This window comes from Anomaloglossus baeobatrachus, chromosome 5 (genome assembly GCF_048569485.1).
Source record: "Anomaloglossus baeobatrachus isolate aAnoBae1 chromosome 5, aAnoBae1.hap1, whole genome shotgun sequence".
Taxonomy (NCBI): Eukaryota; Metazoa; Chordata; class Amphibia; order Anura; family Aromobatidae; genus Anomaloglossus; species Anomaloglossus baeobatrachus.
This window is the reverse complement of record NC_134357.1, coordinates 478,110,739-478,130,637: the sequence shown is the minus strand read 5'-3', so window position 1 is coordinate 478,130,637 and position 19,899 is coordinate 478,110,739. Positions and strand designations below refer to the sequence as shown.

Below are 19,899 nucleotides of genomic sequence, written 5' to 3'. Positions count from 1 at the left end.
GTGCCAGTCGTTGGCCTGGCCAGAAGGAGCTGGAACCCCGGTCGCAGGGGGTAGTGGCAGGGAGCACAGTGCTGCTACAGAGAGCAGGCCGGCTGCCTTGTGCTACAACTGGGCAGGGACCAGGGCACGACGGGGTACGCGGACCCTAGGCTGGGAAGTCGCTTCACGCAGCCCAGTAATTCACCCGAGGGGAACGGAATCTTCAGGACCCGTTCCCCACCCACTCCAGAATCGGGGTACTAGCGCAACGAGGGGGAAAGGACTTCCCACAACCGTCCAGAAAATCCCAAGCGTGAACCCTGAGAGCAAGCTCAGCCTGCTAGCTACACAGGTGAGCGGGACCCGAAACACTCCAAGTGTAAGGGATCCACACGTAGGATACACAGTGCCAACGGACAAGGCTTCAGGTCAACAGGCAACACCAAGAGGACACAGAGCGACCATGCCCGTCCAAGGACCACAGAGTGCTCAAGAGTTTGGTTTACCTGGTGAGTACACGTTACCCCCCCTTGCACACGACGGGTTCCCCACGCCTTGCACCACCGGACCCCGGGACACAACTCCCCTGCCCACGGAGGGGTTAACAACTTAAGCTGCCACGCACCAGCGTCCCTGGGCTTCCCCAAACCGGCAGCGGTGGTCTCTCACGTTACGACACACCGTGGGTGGCATCACGAACATTATCCCTAAAAACCACAAAAAATCCCCTTTTTATTTCAGTGGGTGTCGCGCGACGCCGCCCGGATCCGGATACCCCTCGAGCCACTGCGGATCCGGGTCCGAGCAGCCCGTCGGCTGTCGCGGGGCAGCACATTTTCCCTTTACAAAAAGGGTCCGGGGCATGGAACCGGGCAACGGCCATCAAAGTGACATTCCCCAGATATACACCGCCCGGGACCGAGTACCCCATAACCCTGGGTGTCACAACCCTATATAGTAATAGTGCCCGTCTCTGTCTCTCAATACACTAATAGTGTCCTCGTCTGTCTCTCAATACAGTAATAGTGCCCTCCTCTGTCTCTCCATATACTAATAGTGCCTTCCTCTGTGCCTCATCATAGTAAAAGTACCCATCTGTGACCAGTAAATAAAATCAAAGATAAACAATCTTTCCCCACTCCTCTCCAATGATAAGTGGTGAGTGCCTCTTATACGTACTTACCTGTAGTCTGCCTCTTTGTGTAGGCAGCAGGAAGACGTTGCATTAGTGCATTGCGTGATGGCCACTTGGTGATGACTTCAATAATAAGGGGGATATATCTTTTGAATTGTTGTATGGCACTATATGAATATTTTCTATACAATGTGGAAGTGTGTTTTTTAATTAATTGCTTCTGTTAATAAAATTAATATTTTATAAATTAAGGAGTTTTTAGTCTGTGAACCTGATTCTGATAGGTCTCTACTCTTTTGAGGTTTTTAGAAGTTCCACATCCTGCGAACCCAATGCAGCCCACTGCCAGTTCCGCGCCATCCACCATGTGCCAAAATTGTCAGATTGGTAGTCCGGTCCTGAAAGATCTATAATAGCCACTGACAATATTTTTGTTTTTGCACAGATGTGTTTCACCTTCATGCTGATCACTCTTATCAGGAGTCCTCGAGCTACAGCCATTGCAGGATTCTTCATTACCTTTCTCCAATCTGTCCTCAGCCTCCTTCTGCTAATGAAAGATTTCCCCAAATCTATGGAGGTGATCCTAAGCATCTTCCCGACTTTTGCCTTCTCAGTGGGAATTACACAGGTAACCTATGCACACTCTCGGCTTAGAGTTTCCCATAATATCATTTGTATTAAATCCTGACTTCACATGTTTGCTGGTAGCAAGGCTTTTGTTAACGGGACACAAAGTCTCTACGAGTGGTCAGTGATAGTATGAATGACATGATGTCTAGACCATGGGTGGGCAACCTTTGCCCTGTGGGTCGTTTTTACACAATTTTGTTTTCTCCGCCCCTGGGCAGATTCCCAGGGACCTCAGTGCTTTGGCTGCTGGCTCCGCTTTGCAATCCACCAGCCCTCTGTAAACTATGAGCACGTGCACTCAGCATTCACTACTGAATACTAATGTAAGTGTCCCACTGTCTCCTAATTGATGAATGCAACAGTCCCACGATCTCCTATGTAATGTATATACAGCAATCTCAATGTCTCCTATGTGATGCATATATACCAGTCCCAGTGTCTCCAATGTGATGTATATATATATACACTAGCCGCTGTGTTTCTTATGTGGTGTATACACCAATTCCAGTATCTCTTTTGTGATGTATACATCACCCCCAGTTTCTCCTATATGATATATACATCACCTCAGTGTCTCCTATGTGTTGTACATACAGCAGTCCCAGTGTCTCATGTGTGATGTATAAACAGCAGTCTCAGGTTCTCCTATATGATGCATATGTAACAGTCTCAGTGTCTCCAATGTCATGTATATACACCAGTGTCAGTGTCTCTTATGTGATGTATACACCAGTCCCAGTATCTCTTTTGTGATGTATACATCACCCTCATTGTCTCCTAAATGATATATACATCACTTCAGTGTCTCCTATGTGATGTACATATAGCAGTCCCAGTGTCTCCTATGTGATGTATATTCATCAGTTCTGGTGTCTCCTATGTGACGTACTGGTGCATCTCAATAAATTAGAATATCATTAAAAAATTAATTTATTTCAGTAATGCAATACAAAAAAGGAAATGCATATGTTATATAGAGTCATTACAAACAGAGTGATCTATTTCAAGTGTTTATTTCTGTTAATGTTAATGATTATGGCTTACAGCCAGTGACAGACTTCCTAAGCGTTTAACATGGTCTCTTAGGCTGGTTCAGTAGGCTACACAATCATTGGGAAGACTGCTGACTTGATACATGTCCAAAAGACAGTCATTGACACACTCCACAAGGAGGGTAAGCCACAAAAGGTCATTGTTAGGGCGGCTTTGCACGTTGCAACATCGCACATGCGATGTTGTTGGGGTCAAATCGAAAGTGACGCACATTCAGCGTCACTTTCGACATCGTTGTGTGTAAATTCTAGATGATACGATTAACGAGCGCAAAAGCGTCGTTATCGTATCATCGGTGCAGGCTCCGACTTTTTCATAATTACGCTGCTGCGACAGGTATGATGCTGTTCCTCGTTCCTGCGGCAGCACACATCGCTGTGTATGAAGCCACAGGAGCGAGGAACATCTCCTACCTGCCGCCGGCGGCTATACGGAAGGAAGGAGGTGGGCGGGATGTTTACATCCTGCTCATCTCCGCCCCTCCGCCGCTATTGGCCGCCTGCCGTTTGACGTCGCTATGACATCGCACGACCCACCCCCTTAGGAAGGAGGCGGGTCGCCGGCCAGAGCGAAAGTCGCAGGGCAGGTGAGTGCATGTGAAGTTGGCGTAGCGATAATTTTCGCTACGCCAGCTATCACAAGATATCGTACCTGCGATGGGGGCGGGGACTATCGCGTGCGACATCGCAGCATCGGCTTGCGATGTCGCAACGTGCAAAGCCTGCCTTAAAGCAGCTGGCTGCTCACAGAGTGCTGTATCGAAGCATAGCAATGGAGAGTTGATTGGAAGGAAAAAGTGTGGTAGAAAAAGGTGCACAACTGGGATAACCACAGCCTTGATAGAATGGTTAAGAAAAGGCCATTCAAAAATTTGAGGGAGATTCACAAGCAGTGGGCTGCTGCTGGAGTCAGTGCTTCAAGAGCCACTACACACAGACATATCCAGGACATGGGCTACAAGTGTTGCATTCCTTGTATCAAGTCACTCATGATCAATAGACAACACCAAAAGGTCTTACTTGGGCCAAGGAAAAAAATAACTGGACTGTTGCTCAGTGGTCCAAGGTTTTGTTTTCAGATGAAAGTAAATTTTGCATTTCATTTGGAAAAAAAGGTCCCAGAGTCTGGAGGAAGAGTGGAGAGTGCTTGAGGTCTAGTGTGAAGTTTTCACAATCAGTGATGGTTTGGAGAGGCATGTCATCTGCTGTAGGTCCACTTTGTTTTATCAAGACCAAAGTCAGCACAGTCGTCTACCTGGAAATTTTAGAGCACTTCATGCTTCTCTCTGCCGTCAAGCTTTTTGGAGATGGAAATTTCATTTTCCAGCAGGACTTGGCACCTGTCCACACTGCCAAAATTACCAATACCAGGTTTAATAACCACAGTATTACTGTGCTTTATTGGCCAGAAAACTCAGCTGACCTAAACCCCATAGAGAATCTATGAGGTATTGTATAGAGAAAGATGAGAGACACCAGACCCAACAATGCAGACGAGCTGAATTCAGACTGCTATCAAAGCAACCTGAGCTTCCATAACACTTCAGCAGTGCCACAGGCTGATCACCCCGATACCACACCGCATTGATGCATTGACGCCCCCTATCTGTCGGTGTCCCTCAAGGCTCAGTTCTTGGACCCCTGCTGTTCTCCATCTATACCTTCGGCTTGGGACAGCTCATAGACTCCCACGGCTTCCAGTATCATCTCTATGCCGATGACACACAGATCTACCTCTCTGGACCTGACATTACCTCTCTACTAACCAAAATACCACAATGTTTGTCTGCTATTTCATCCTTCTTCTCTGCACGATTCCTAAAACTTAACATGGACAAAACAGAGTTTATTGTCTTTCCTCCTCCTCACTCATCTCCTCCAACAAGCCTTTCCATCAAACTTGATGGTTGCTCACTCACCCCCGTCTCACAAGCTCGTTGCCTTGGAGTGACCCTCGATTCTGCTCTATCCTTCAAGCCACACATCCAAGCCCTCTTCAACTCATGCCGATTACAACTCAAAAATATCTCCCGGATCCGTGCTTTTCTTAACCAAGAATCTGCAAAAACATTAGTGCATGCCCTCATCATCTCCCGCCTCGACTACTGCAACCTCCTGCTCTCTGGCCTCCCTTCCAACACTCTTGCACCCCTCCAATCTATCCTAAACTCTGCAGCCCGCGTAATCCACCTCTCCCCTCGCTACTCCCCAGCCTCGCCACTCTGCCAATCCCTTCACTGGCTTCCCATCGCCCAACGACTCCAGTTCAAAACATTAACCATGACATACAAAGCCATGCACAACCTGTCTCCTCCCTACATCTGTGACCTAGTCTCCCGGTACCTACCTGCACGCAACCTTAGATCCTCACAAGATCTCCTTCTCTGCTCCTCTCTTATCTCCTCTTCCCACAATCGTGTACAAGATTTCTCCCGTGCATCCCCCATACTCTGGAACGCTCTACCTCAGCACATCAGACTCTCCACTACCGTGGAAAGCTTCAAGAGGAACCTCAAGACCCACCTCTTCCAACAAGCCTACAACCTACAATAGCCCTCAGCCCAGTAGACCACTGCGCAACCAGCTCTGTCCTCACCTATTGTACCATCACCCATTCCCTGTAGACTGTGAGCCCTCGCGGGCAGGGTCCTCTCTCCTCCTATACCAGTCTGTCTTGTACTGTTAATGATTGTTGTACGTATACCCTCTTTCACTTGTAAAGCGCCATGGAATAAATGGCGCTATAATAATAAATAATAATAATTCATGCAAAAGAAGCCCCGACCAAGTATTGAGTTCATTTAATGTACATACAGTAGGCCAGCATTTCTGAGTTTAATATAATTTTTTCATTGTTCTTATAATATATTCTAATTTTCTGAGATAATGACTTTTGGGTTTTCATTGGCTGTAAGCCATAATCATCAACATTAACAGAAATAGACACGTGAAATAGATCACTCTGTGTGTAATGACTCTATATAATGTGTTTCCCTTTTTGTATTCAATTACTGAAATAAATTAACTATTAACTTTTTGATGATGTTCTAATGTATTGAGATACACCTGTATATACAGCAGTCTCAGAGTCTCCTATTTGATATATGTACAGCAGTCTCAGTATCTCTTATCTGATGTATTTACAGCAGTCTGTCTTCTATTTGATGAATATACACACCAGCCTCAGTGTATCCTATGTGATATGTATACAGCAGCCCAGGGTCTACAAGCTGATGTATATACAGCAGACTCTGTATCTGCTATGTGATGTATATACAGCAGTTTCAGAGTCTCATGTGTGATGTTTAAACAGCAGTCTCAGTGTCTCCTATATGATACATATATAACAGTCCCAGTGTCTCCAATGTGATGTACAGTATATACACAAGTCTCAGTGTCTCTTATATGATGTACATACAGCAGCCCTAGTGTCTCCTATGTGATGTATATTCACCAGTTCTGTTGTCTCCTGTGGGATGTATATACAGCAGTTTCAGTGTCTCCTATTTGATGTATGTACAGTAGTCTCAGTATCTCCTTTGTGATGTATATACAGTAGTCTGTGTCTCGTATGTGATGTATATACAGCAGCCTGTGTCTCCTAAGTGATGTATATACACCAGCCTCAGTGTAGCTTATGTGATATGTATACAGCAGCCAGAGTGTCTCATATTTGATGTATATACAGCAGATTCAGTATCTCCTATGTGATTATTATACAGCAGTCCCAGTGTCTCCTATGTGATGTATATTCACTAGTTCTGGTGTCTCCTATGGGATGTATATACAGCAGTTTCCCACTGCTTGAGCCCTATTTTAAGTAATCAGTGTTGAGTTTCCCACTGTAAGGAGATCTGCAGTGTAATATACATAGGTGTTCTGAACAGTTTACTGTAGCAAGTTCTTTACAAACCTTATCAAAAAGAGTCAACTGTGCTCCGATGTAAACCTGGAAAAGTAGTTGTGAGTAGCCATATCAACAATACCACCTAACATCACACGTCTCAGAAGCAGTGTCAGCCATCACAATAGGGGTGAGTTAATTCATTGTTTGACCGAATATAGCAGGATCAAGTTGATTATTTTGTATGGCCCCCAAATCATGTTAGAAATATCCAAATGGCCCTTGGCAGAAAAGGTTTTCTAACCCCTGGTCTAGACAATACTTGCCTCTATGACAACTACTTTATGTAAAGCAAAACCCAGTGAAGTTCCCTGAAGGATGTGTTATATTTAATTTCTCCTGTGGTGGTGCTATATTGAGATTGAGCACTTGGTGCCAGATCATAACTGATTGCAGGAGGGAAACTGTCATGTAAAAAAACCCCAAAACACTATTAACCTGCAGATATGGGATTCATCTGGAGATTAATAATGTTCTGATAAAGTGCATCCTCCACACTGGAAACCTGGCTGCTGGGAGGAAACTAACTTTATTCCTCACAGCAGCCTATAGCTCTCAATCATAGAGAGCAGCTTCGGTCACCGCTCAGTACATAGTGAGTGGAAGATGTAACCATCGCCGACTGACAGCCAGCTCTGCCAAGTCATCACTGTCAGTCAGCGGCGGCTGTAATCTCGCCCCAGTACTATCTATGCATGGAGCAGTGACTGAAGCCTCGCTGACCGCGCCCCTATGACTGTAAGCCAGAGGCTGCCAGGAGGAATAAAGTTAATTTCTTCCCAGTAGCTGAGCTTCCAGTTTGGTGGCGGCACGGCTTCAGAATGCTATTAACCTGCAGTTTAACCACACATCTGCAGGTTAATAGCATTATTTTAGATGACCATTTTCAACTAGTTTTATGTCTTATAAATCCTACCCATCACCTTTTAAACCATGTACAGTAATTGAGGTTCCTACACCCCCTTCATTTACTTATAGGCACCCCACATACTTACAAAAACGTATTTTATGCATGCCCTGTGCGGCATGCAAATTGCACAATCTCAGCACATCCTCAGTCCTAGCAAAGACCGTATTTTCTATCTTAATGGAAGGAAAGGATGCCTCCTACATCATCCACACAGTGCTCAAGGTCTCGCGCCTGTGCAGTTAAATCAAAGACCCGTGCACGACCACCTAGCTCTGCACTAGGGCATAGCAAAATTCTTTAGTGCGCAGGCACCGTCTTCACTTTGCTACACACTTGTACCGGATCTGTGCTTTGTTTCATTCACCCTGGTCCGCTGAACTCTGTTGTCTTCCATGTCGAGTTTTGTAGTTGGCCTGGCATGATCCAATGTGATTGATTCGCCCACCCCAGGGCTTTGGGACACCCGGTGCCGGGCCGGACTAGTCCGGGGGTAGTCAGCGGTGGCAGTGCCCGGCTCCGTGACCCTGGCGGGGTTAACTAATATGACGGTTGTGGGGGTGGTGATTATAATAAAGTTTGTGGAAATATTCGTGACGCCACCTGTGGATTGCGGCTATGGAGCCGCCGCTGCTGGATGGGGCCTCCGGGGCTGATGGATTAGCAGCTGGGATGGTTCTGCTCCCCACAGGTGGAGCGGTACCCCGGGGCAACCGTTGGTGCTTATAAAAGTCTATGCAATGGTGGGGGCGGTGCAGGGCCAATCAGGTAGTGGAAAGAACCGACACAAACAACAGTCTCTTTACCTTCTTTTCTTTTACTCGGCAACAGTTCAGTCCTGGGAGACCGTCACAGGTGGTAAGGATGATCCGGTCAGCCTGGAAGTACCTGGGGTGTTCTCTTTGGCCAGTCGAATAATGAGGCCTACTCCCTGCTCTTTCTCTGCTTCTACAGGACCCTGCAATCTTGGTTTAGCAGTGGCCCGTTTGCTGCTGGGACTTGTGGTACGTCCCTTTCCCCATGTGGTAGGCTGCGAAGGCCCTCTCTGGTGCTTCTCTGCTGGAGTCCACACCTGGCCCCTGTGATGCAGCTGGACCTTCGGGTTTTTTATGGGGGCCAGGAGACCTGCAGCCCTCCTGTCCTTCGGATTCGGCTACCAGGAAAGGGTTTTACACCCTGGAAACCACAGACTCCGACGTCCGATGTTTTGTTGCGTGCTCTTCTGAGGCGAACAGGTTCTGACCTGTCCTCCTCTAGAGTCTTCTCTACGTGCCTCGCTACGGCTCCTGCTTTCCTGGGCTGAGCTAACCTAGCTCCAAACCCCAGCTCACAAGACCGTACTACTCAGCTCCTCTATCCTTGAACTTCCCTCACAGACTACTTAACTCCTCCCTCAGGTCAGAGCTTAAGGAAGTGCTCCCTGGAATTCCAGGTTTAGAGCTCCCTCTGTTGGCTGAGGGAGAAACGGTGTTGAATGTTGGTACTTACTGGCCAATAGACTTCCCCAATTACCTCCAGGCTCAGCATTAACCCTTTGGAGGGGCAACACTGTTGTGGCAACCAGATGCTGGGGCGCCACATGATCACCTGCCTCGGCCTATATAAGGCTCACCAAGACACACCTTTGTGTCTTAGTATTAAGACTTAAGTGTCTCTAAGACTTTGTTGTTTTGTGCACCTCGACCAGCCCAGTCTGTCTGTGATCATCAGGCGTCTCCTGTCTGCAGTCCCGGTTCAGTCCCTCAGCTATCCATGTGTTGTGTGTCTTACCTATCTGCTGCACCAACTCCTTTGGCCCATGTGGCCACCTGGACCTTGAACTTAGAGGATCCACCTCACCCAGTGAGCGCTCTTGTAACACACTATGATGTCATCAGCTCCCTGAGGCGCTACTGGCTGCTCAATGGGGCAGAGTGAGGCGTGCCTGTGCAGGTTTGGGCCTCAACTGCGCAGGCGCAAGACTTCGAGCACTGTGTAGATGATGTCATCCACTTCCATCAAATTGCCTTTTGCTAAGACTGAGGAGGCGCTGAGCACAATCCAGAGTCAAACTCCACAATTTGCATACATAGGGGGGTCATGAGCAAAATACTTTTTTCAAAGGGAAATGGAAATCCTATGAGGTAGGTACCTGTTTTATAGGCTTTAAATGGGTGATAGTCATGGTTTATAAGGTATAAACCTGGCTACAGGTTCCCAAAATTAATAAAATTGTGGCCAACAGGGGCCACAACTAGTGGACGCTCACTGTAGTCATACATACACCACTGATGTTCAGTCCGCTCCTGTCTACTCTTCATCACTGCCCTTTTTTCTGAACTTTGCTTTTTTTTCAGACTGTATATATGGAACATGACTTTCAAGGCGTCCACTTCTTTGACATGACGAATGATTCTTCTCACGTCCTGTTCAGCTGTATCGTTCTCATCGTAGACACCATTTTCTATATGATGTTGGCGCTGTATTTTGAGAAGATTTTGCCTGGTAAATAATGTAATGTATACATGAGACTGTATATACACAAATAATAATAATAATAATAATAATAATATTAGCAAATACCTTCAATTAGAAATGTCGTATAGTTCTCCTGATAAGCTATGTTGCTTACCTCATTTGTTGGGCTTTACAGTAGCTTAGGTATCCATGGTTACGACCACTCATATGACGCCCTGGACTAGTCAGGTCGTCCCAGGTAGTCACACACAACACCACACACCCTCCCGGTTAGGTAACACCAGTCAAACTAAAAGCCTTGTCACTACCCTCCAGGTTTGATGTCCACACCAGGGGGGCGGAGCCAGGCGGTTGGCTCCGCCCACTGAGGAGTTCACAGGCCTGGAGGCGGGAAAACACACACAACAGTTCAAGTTGAAGAAGAGTCGAGTTCTAGAGGAGGTGTAGAGTGTGACGCCCTGGACTAGCCAGGTAGTCACAAACACAACATCACACACACCCCCTCCCCTGGATAGTCTACATCAGTCAAACAAAATCCTTGTTGCCTCCTCCAGGGTCTGATATCCACACCAGGTGGGGCGGAGCCAGGCAGTGGGCCCCACCCACCGAGGAGTTCACAGGCCTGGAGGCGGGAAAAAAAGCAGTTAGTTCAGTTTAGGAGTGGAGGAGTTCAGTTTGGAGTTGAAAGTGAGAGGACAGAAACTGTTAGTGTCTGGGTAGGAGCCCAGGCACTGTCAGCAAGGTCGGCAGATGGTGGTGGCCGGCTGCAGGAGGTGGAACAAGTCAGCGGAACCATAGGACCGGGGACGGGCGGTGGCCCACCGGTACCGAGCCGGGGTGGAGAGTTGTACCAAGCACAAAAAGGCAGGGCCATCAGACCCCGACCAGGCTAGGAGCCGCTGACAACGGTTGAATCCGATAGTGACTGGAACCCCCGGGGTTCCCTAACACCCAAGACCCGACAGAAGGCAACTGTCCACACAGTGAGGATAAAAAGCCACCGCCATAGGCTAGAGATCCAAGGGCCAGCGCCTGCGGGCAAAACGGGCTCCTTCGGTACATACACGCCGGGGAGCGGACTAACATTGGGAAACCATCGGAGTCAATACATTCTACAAAGGTGCAGGGAAAGACAGCCACCATCAACCTATCCGGGGAGAGCAAAGACACTGCAGCCGGCTGCGGGACCCGTCCATCCAGCCGTTTGGTTTACCAGAGACTCTGTGAATCTGTGCCTGAGTGAGTACAACAGTGCCATCCGGCACCGCGCCGCGCTGTCCCTGCAACTCTGCACACCGGCCATACTGCCTCCCCGTACCGCCACTGGGCCCCAGAATCACCAACCCCTACCCACGGAGGGGAAACCAACATCCTAGCTGCTCTCTGCCATCGCTCCCGGGATCCCCGTCACCAGCAGCGGAGGTGCCCATCATCACCACGACCCGTGGGTGGCGTTACGAACTATCTCCTCAAACAAACCACCCCCTTTTCACTCGTGGGCGAGGAGCGCTGCTCAGGTCCAGCCCATCGCTCGAGCCACCGAGCAGCAGCAGCCCCGGACCCGAGCGTAGCGAGCGCGGCCCCTCCGCCCGCGACAACTTGGCGTCTACGAACAGGATTCGAACCAATCTACCTACCGGTAGAAGTGTACCTTGCAGTCCCCGCCGGTGGTGTCCGGCTGAAAAATTTGAAGTTCCGCCATCCTTGGCGCGAAGATTTCCTGCTCGAGCGTCTTCCCCGAGCAGGGAAGGCGCGAAAGTGAAGCCCCGCCCCCAACAGAAGGAAGTGCGAGAAAAAACCAAGGGGGGGCGGGTGCAGGTGTACCTGATGTAACCGAAGGTATAAAGAGCAGGGACGCCAGTACTCTGCTACACATCCGGTTCCTGGAAGCACACATGCCAGTATGTCCACCCCATCTGAAAGGCCTGAGTCCCCGGAGCCTGCAACCGGGACAGCGGCGTGGCTGAATGCCCAAGTGATGTTGCTGTGCTGTCGCAACCGGGCCCAGGTGCGTGACCTGCTGAATCGCTAAACCGCTGAAGTGGAGGAGCTGGCTGCGGTCGTGCGGGCGCATGAAATAGAGGCCATGCTGGAGGAGCTGGTGAGTGACCCACGCCCTTATGTCCCCGAGGGACCGGCTGCTGCGGCTGAAGGACCCGGTCTACCCCCGGCCCCTGCAGGGCCCGCTCCATCGCCCATGCTGGCCGCCCTTACTGCCCCACTCAGCCCACCGCCCCAGATGGGAATGGCGGAGTCCGCGCTGATGCCCCGCCAGGGCCCGGAGGCCCGAGGGGACGCCGGCCAACCAAATGCCAGAGCGGTTAACTCAGAAAAACCGATGGCGGTCCTCCATGCACCGACTGACGACGAATCACCTGCCACTGAGGAGCCACAGGTCTGGGCTCAGCTGGAAACCATACCTGTCCTACCGGATCCCGCCATCAGCCCCCTGGAGTCAGATGACAGCAGCTCACGGGCTGACACAGAGCCTGTCTCAGAGGAAGAAGGAGTCTTCGCTTGTATGATATGGAGGCCACCTACATCCCTCGGAGTGGAAACAATGGATGCCGGGCAGCCCTTCCCCGTCGCGCCTGCCGTGTGCTGGAAGGGATGGAGCCTGTACTTCTTCGCCTGGAGCAGGGCGAGGAGTACGGAAATGAGCAATAAAGACAGCGGTCCTCCGTTGCAACACAGTTGTCCCCGTTGGGACCATCAGCACCATGTTCTTGTTTTAAGTTTTTACTAAATGAATGAACACCAATGATCCGAATACTTCACCTGATTACCGTCCGTAAAGAAGAAAGTTGTCCCCATAGGGACTTTCTGTGTTCCCACTAACCCCCTTCCAGAGACAAGGCCGAGAACTTGCAGGCCAACCACGAACTTGTGGTCTTGTAAATAATTTGTTGGGCTGTGTTCCGTTACTACCTCCGGAGAGGCGGATTGGAGGAAGGACCCGCAGCAGAGCAGGCTGGGGTCCAGTCACCACCAAAACCGGTGACCATCCTCCTAGGGTCAGGGGTCCTTTTGGACATGGGGTCCCCTGAAATGACAGCCGGGTGCGAGACACCGTACCCATTCCCGCTTGGGTGACCTGGAACCGAGTTCCTGCTTCCGGACTGGGGAAGAGGGGTGCTGCCCGTTTCTTAGGGGCAGCATCAAGATGTAGGTTGCTTGGGTGGTGAAGCGGAGGAACATGGACCCGTCCGTTATTAATAAAAATGTCCATACCGTTAGTAACGTTTAAGAGAAAAGCCTCCCGCAAGGGGAGAATTAAAAGTATGCTTAATGTTATATGTTTTCCCCATGTTAAATTATATTTTTCAGAAATAAAACCGGTGATGGATGGGCAGCCCGCGGACGGTCTGCATTTCACCAAGGGGGAATGTGATGCCCTGGACTAGCCAGGTAGTCACAAACACAACATCACACACACCCCCTCCCCTGGATAGTTTTCGCGGTCGGGGAGGACGCCGCCGCCGCGCGCTCGCTAACGCTCGGGTCCGGCGCTGCTGCGACTGCTGCTCGGTGGCTCGAGCGGTGGGCCGGGTCTGGGGACTCGAGCGGCGCCCCTCATCCATGAGTGAAAGGGGTGGTTGCTTTGGGGGATTTAGTCCGTGACGCCACCCACGGACCGTGGTGAAGATGGGCACCACCGCTGCTGGTGAAGGGGATCCCGAGAGCGATGGCAGGGAGCAGCTGGGATGTTGTTTTCCCCCTCCGTGGGTAGGGGTCGGTGGTCCCGGGGCCCGATGATGAGACGGGGAGGCAGGGTTGGTGAGGTGCAGGGTTGCAGGGACAGCGCGGCGCGGTGCCGGATGGCACGGGTGTACTCACTCAGCAAGAGATGCACAAAGTCCTCGGAAAACCAAACGGCTGGATGGACGGGTCCCGCAGCCGGCTGCAGTGTCTCTTCCCGGACAGGTGATGGCGGCTGTCTTTCCCTGCACCTTGATGTACTTAGTTGACTACTATGGATCCCGAACGGTAGTCCGCTCCCCGGTGTATGGATACCGGAGGAGCCCCCTTTGCCCACAGGCGCTGGCCCTTGGGTCTCTAGCCGTAGGCGGTAGCTGTATACCCTCACGGTGTGGGCGGTTGCCTTCAATTGGGTCTTTGGCAGTTAGGAAACCCCTGGGGTTCCCGTCACACTCGGATTTGACTATTGTCGGTGGCTCCAAGCCTGGTCGGGGTCCGATGGCCCTGCCTGTGTGTGCTGGCTTCACTTCGCTCCCCGGTCGGTACCGGCGGGCCAACGCCTGACCCCGGTCCTACGGTTCCGCGTTGCTTCACCACTCCTGAAGACGGCCACCACCGTCTGCCAACCTTGCTGTCAGTGCCTGGGCCACAAACCAAGGCACCTAAGTGTTTACTCCTCTCACTTCCACCTCCTGGACTAAACTCCTCACTTTTCCCGCCTCCAGGCCTGTGAACTCCTCGGTGGGTGGAGCCAACCGTGGAACTCCTCACCCAAACCCCCGCATGTAGCGCCAACTCCCTTGCAGAGCGACGTGCCCCCCGGGTCCGTGAGAGGCTCGAGCCACCACCTACAGTACGAGCACGGATCCGAGCGGCTCGGCGGTCGCAGCCGAGCCTGCTGGGCGGTACACTCATATAGTGACAATTAGCTCCTTGTGGTAATCACTTTGGATACCTAAGTTACTTTAAAGCCCAGCACATTAGGTAAGCATCATTATCAGAACTATACTACATTTCTAAGTGGAGGTATTTCTAATAATAATAATAATAATAGTATTAATAATATTATTACACCTACTTTATATTGGGATAAGATTTTGGAGAATGGCCTACCCCTTTAAGTCAGGTTTTTTAATATATTTTGGGGGACAGCAATGTTGTTTTTTGCACAAGACTATCTGTATTGTCAACAAAAATGACAAATATTGCAATTTTCACATTACTGGAGCCTTTTTAGACTCTAACTCTGTGTTCTTTCAGGACACAACACATGTACATTAGGAACAATAAACAGACTGTTACCAGATCTTTTGTATTGAAGCATCTAATGAGAGTATGCAAGAGTCATTATGAAGGGAGGGGAAGCAGGGTAGCTGTGACATCGCCTATTCTGTGAGGTGGATGATTCTGAGTTATCATCTGTGTATAGAGGTGTTACCTATCCTTGTAATCCTGCCTCTACTGATAATGAGACTTCTGAAAAGGACAGGAAGTATAAGTCTAAAATGGACCAAGTGCCGTGTGAAAATTGCAAAATTACTTATGTTTCTTAATAAAGATCATGATATGGATAAGAAAATATACCACTCTTTTTTTTTTTTTTTTTTAAATCCATGTAATGCAAAAAAAAAACCAAATTTAAATAAAAGGTCATTTTCACATGATAGATTTACTTTGAAGGGGACTATACACAATCCAAACCACTGATTTTTTTTCTGGACTGAACAATCATCTAACATGTTTTGTTGCTTTGTGATATTTTCCACTATGACAAATGTTGGGGGACAGGAGGATCAGGCATGTTGGATTTCATCCTGCACAATCCTTTGTTCTTGGGTAGATAAGTGTTCACCAGAAGGGGCTGACTACCATGTCATTCAGGACATCTGTGCCCACCAGAGCTGGATGTGTATTTGTGCATGGAAAATGGGAGGAATAGGTAACAGCTATATAAAGTACTAGCTGTATTACCCGGGCATTGCCTGGGATAGTAACTGTCTCTCTGTCTCTCTTTGAGTTTCTGTCTGTCTTTCTATCTGTCTCTGTGTGTCTGTCTCTGTCTGTCTGTATCAGTCTCTCTGTCTTTCTCTGTATCAGTCTCTCTGTCGGTCTCTCTCTATCTCTGTCTCTCTCTATCTCTGTCTGTCTCTTTCTGTCTGACTCTCTCTATCTGTCTGTCAGTCTCATTCTAGGTCTGTCTTGTTCCAGGTCTGTCTCATTCCCCGTCTGTCTCATTCCCCGTCTGTCTCTTTTCCCGTCTGTCTCTTTCCCCGTCTGTCTCTTTCCACGTCTGTCTCATTTCCGGTCTGTCTCATTCCCCGTCTGTCTCATTCCCCATCTGTCTCATTCCCCGTCTGTCTCATTCCCCGTCTGTCTCTTTCCCCGTCTGTCTCTTTCCCCGTCTGTCTCTTTCCCCGTCTGTCTCGTTTCCACGTCTGTCTCGTTTCCACGTCTGTCTCGTTCCCGGTCTGTCTCGTTCCCGGTCTGTCTCGTTCCCGGTCTGTCTCGTTCCCGGTCTGTCTCGTTCCCGGTCTGTCTCGTTCCAGGTCTGTCTCGTTCCAGGTCTGTCTCGTTCCAGGTCTGTCTCGTTCCAGGTCTGTCTCTTTCCCCGTCTGTTTCTTTCCCCGTCTGTTTCTTTCCCCGTCTGTCTCTTTCCCCGTCTGTCTCTTTCCCCGTCTGTCTCTTTCCAGGTCTGTCTCTTTCCAGGTCTGTCTTGTTCCAGGTCTGTCTCGTTCCAGGTCTGTCTCGTTCCAGGTCTGTCTCGTTCCAGGTCTGTCTCTTTTCTCATCTGTCTCCTTCCCGGTCTGTATCTTTCCCTGTCTCTTTACTTGTATGTCTCTTTACTTGTCTCTATCTCTTTCCCTGTCTAGTTACTTGTCTCTGTCTCTTTCCTTGTCTGTTTCCCTGTCTGGCTGTCCCTTTCCCTGTCCGTCTCTATCTGTCTCTTTCCCTGTCTGCCTGTCTCTTTCCCTGTCTGGCTGTCTCTTTCCCAGTCTGTCTCTCTGTCTGTCTCTTTCCCTGTTTGCCTGTCTTTCCCTGTCTGTCGGTGTCTGTCTGCCTGCCTTTGTCTGTCTCTTTGACTGTCTGTCTCTCTCTCTTTCTGTCTCTCTCTATCCATCTCCGACATCTTATTGCATCACACATAAGCTTCTTATACTAACAATTTATTTTGTTCCTATAGCAGCCTCTCACAGCTCCTATTAATAACCTAATAGCTCGCAGCTCCATTGAATTTAATGGAGTCAGGTTTTTTGGAGAGTAACTGTAAAGTGTGGGGTTAAATTTCCCCATCCAAACATAGTCTATGACATTCCCTGAGTCACATGGAGTGTCTGTGCAAAATTTCGTGATTGTAAATGCGACGGTGTGGATTCTTTTAGCGGACATACATACACACATACATGCTTATTGCACACACACACATACACTCAGCTTTATATATTAGATATGGCAGCCTTGAAGCTGACCATAGACATGAGGCGTCAGCAGATCATTCATGCATCCATCTTATTTCTTATGTGTATGATTCTCAGCTGATCCTCCTGAATGTATATGCACCATATACGATGTGTGGTACTCGCTTTTCATGTAGAATAACTACTGAGTATTATTCCCACTAGATAAACATGGCAGGAGATACGAGCCATTCTTCTTCCTGAGATCTTCATTCTGGTCAAAAGGGAACCGAGTTCCTCTAAGGACAGAAGAAGATGGAGGCAGCAAGATGTCAGCTGGAGAATACATAGAAAAAGTCTCTGCAGAATTACTGGGGAAAGAAGCTGTGAGGTAAAGTCAGCGAGGCATTTCTTGAGCTCCACTTTGTATAGGAGCACCTGCTCAGGTCGGTCCGACACGTCCTGGCTGTTTCCCATAGTGGTATGAATACTGACAACAAAGACTAAGAAATAGGGAACAGCATTGGAAATTAGGGGGGAAACCAAGCATCAGAGCTGCCTAAAATTGAAAATGTAGCCACTTTTTTTCCATCGTATTTTGAGTGCTCAGCTGACGCTTTCATAACCAGATTTAAAATGTTTAGAGCAAAGCTGCCGACTGTGTCCAGAGGTGTCTAGAAGAAATAGTATAAAGCTACTCTATGTGTAGAAAAGTATTAAGACACACGTCTTAATCTCTGACCTCCATTTCCTCATTTAGTCTCATTGCCCCAGTGTATAACATCTGGCCCCTTGCCCCCCTATGTATAATATCTGGCCCCATTTTCCCCGGTGTCTAACATCTGGCCCCTTGTATATAACATCTGACATCTCGATCGCCGGTGTATAACATCCGTCCCCATTGCCCTCAGTGTATAACTTCTGGCCCCATTGCCCCCAGTGTATAACCTCTGGCCCCATTGCCCCCGCTGTATAACCTCTGGCCCCATTTCCCCTGGTGTATAACCCCAGGCACCATTGCCCCCGGTGTATAACCTCCAGCCTCATTGCCCCGGGTGTATAACCTCCAGCCCCATTGCCCCCTGTGTATAACCTCTGGCCCCATTGCCCCCGCTGTATAACCTCTGGCCCCATTGCCCCTGGTGTATAACCCCAGGCCCCATTGCCCCTGGTGTATAACCCCTGGCCCCATTGCCCCGGTGTATAACCTCCAGCCCCATTGCCCCTGGTGTATAACCTCAAGCCCCATTGCCCCCGATGTATAACCTCCGCGGCATTGGCCCCGGTGTATAATCTCAAATCCCTCACCTCCCCTCCCCCAGTGTATAACATCTGGTCCCTTGCCCCCCCATGTATAACATCCGGCTTTGTTTCCCCCAGTGTATAACATTTGCATATACAGTAACATCCGACCCATCGCTCACTGGTGGATAATATCCAGCCCCTCATTTACTCGTGTATATCATCCGGCCCAATTGCCCCCAGTGTATAACATCCGGCCCCTTGCTCTTGGGTTATAACCTCCGACCCCTCCATGCTGTCTGCCGTTAAAAACCTGTGACAGAACAGCTGGTGATGCAGATGTCGCGAGCGGAGGAGGGGACGCTGCGCTCACCCACTGCTCAGGTCCGGCTACTGCTCCTGCTGCTCGGTGGTGGCTCGAGCGATGGGCCGGATCCCGGGGACTCGAGCGGCGTTCCTCGCCCGTGAGTGAAAGCGGGTGGTTTGGTTTAGAGATATTGTCCGTGACGCCACCCACGGTTGTGGTGAGGTTGGTGACACCACCGCTGCTCTGGACGGGGATCCCGGGAGCGGTGACAGGGAGCAGCTTGGATGTTGGTTCTCCCCTCCGAGGGTAGGGGGGTTGGTTGTCCCGGGGCCCGGTGAGGGTGATAGGGATGGTTGGCAGGCGGGTTACGGGGCCTGGCAAGGTGCAGGGTCGCGGGGGCAGCGCTGTGCCGCACGGCACGGTGGTACTCACTCAGCCAGTAATTCACACAGTCTCTGGTCAAACAAACGGCTGGATGGACGAGTCCCACAGATGGTTGCGGTTGTTCTCCTCCCGGCAGGTTGATGGTGACTGCCTTTCCCTGCACCTGTGTAGTGTATACGGTTCCAATGGCTCCCCACCGGTAATCTGCTCCCCAGCGTGGATGGGTGCTGAAGGAGCCCCTTTTGCCCACAGGCTCTGGCCCTGGGAACTGTAGCCTTGGCGGTGACTGTGTTTCCCTCTACGGTTTGAGCTGTTGCCTTCAATCGGGTCTTGGCTGCTGGGAAACCCCGGAGGTTCCCTTCGCTAACGGATTTGACCTGTTTTACGGCGACTCCTAGCCTGGTCGGGGTCCATAGGCCCTGCCGAATGGTGTTGGCTTCTCTTTGCTCTCCGATCCGGTACCGCCGGGCCACCGCCCGTTCAGTGTCCCTACGGTTTGCTCCAATTAGCCTCTCCTGCAAACGGTCACCACCATCTGCCAACCTTGCTGTTTGTGCCCGGGCCACACACCCAGACACCGTCAGTCTCCTCTACTGCCACTTGCTAAAACTGATCTCAACTCCCTCCTTTTCCCGCCTCCAGGACCGTGAACTCCTCGGTGGGCGGGACTAACCGCCTGGCCCACCCCCTGGTGTGGACATCAGCCCCTGGAGGAAGGCAACAAGGATTTTGTGTTTGGTTTCGGTGTGCCTATAGGAGCCACTGGGGTAACAAGTCTGTTCATGACATTTCTGTCCTCCTAAAT

General features: G+C 50.0%; 1 protein-coding gene across 1 annotated transcript in view; it reads left to right on the top strand.

Moving 5' to 3' along the window:
- LOC142311865 (cholesterol transporter ABCA5-like) overlaps positions 1-19,899 on the top strand; it is a 310,836-nt gene that overhangs the window by 121,628 nt on the left and 169,309 nt on the right. The window contains exons 8-10 of the mRNA XM_075350670.1: positions 1,560-1,745; positions 9,947-10,094; positions 17,387-17,552. Coding sequence (XP_075206785.1) covers positions 1,560-1,745; positions 9,947-10,094; positions 17,387-17,552 — 500 coding nt within the window. The remainder of the gene's footprint in view (positions 1-1,559; positions 1,746-9,946; positions 10,095-17,386; positions 17,553-19,899) is intronic.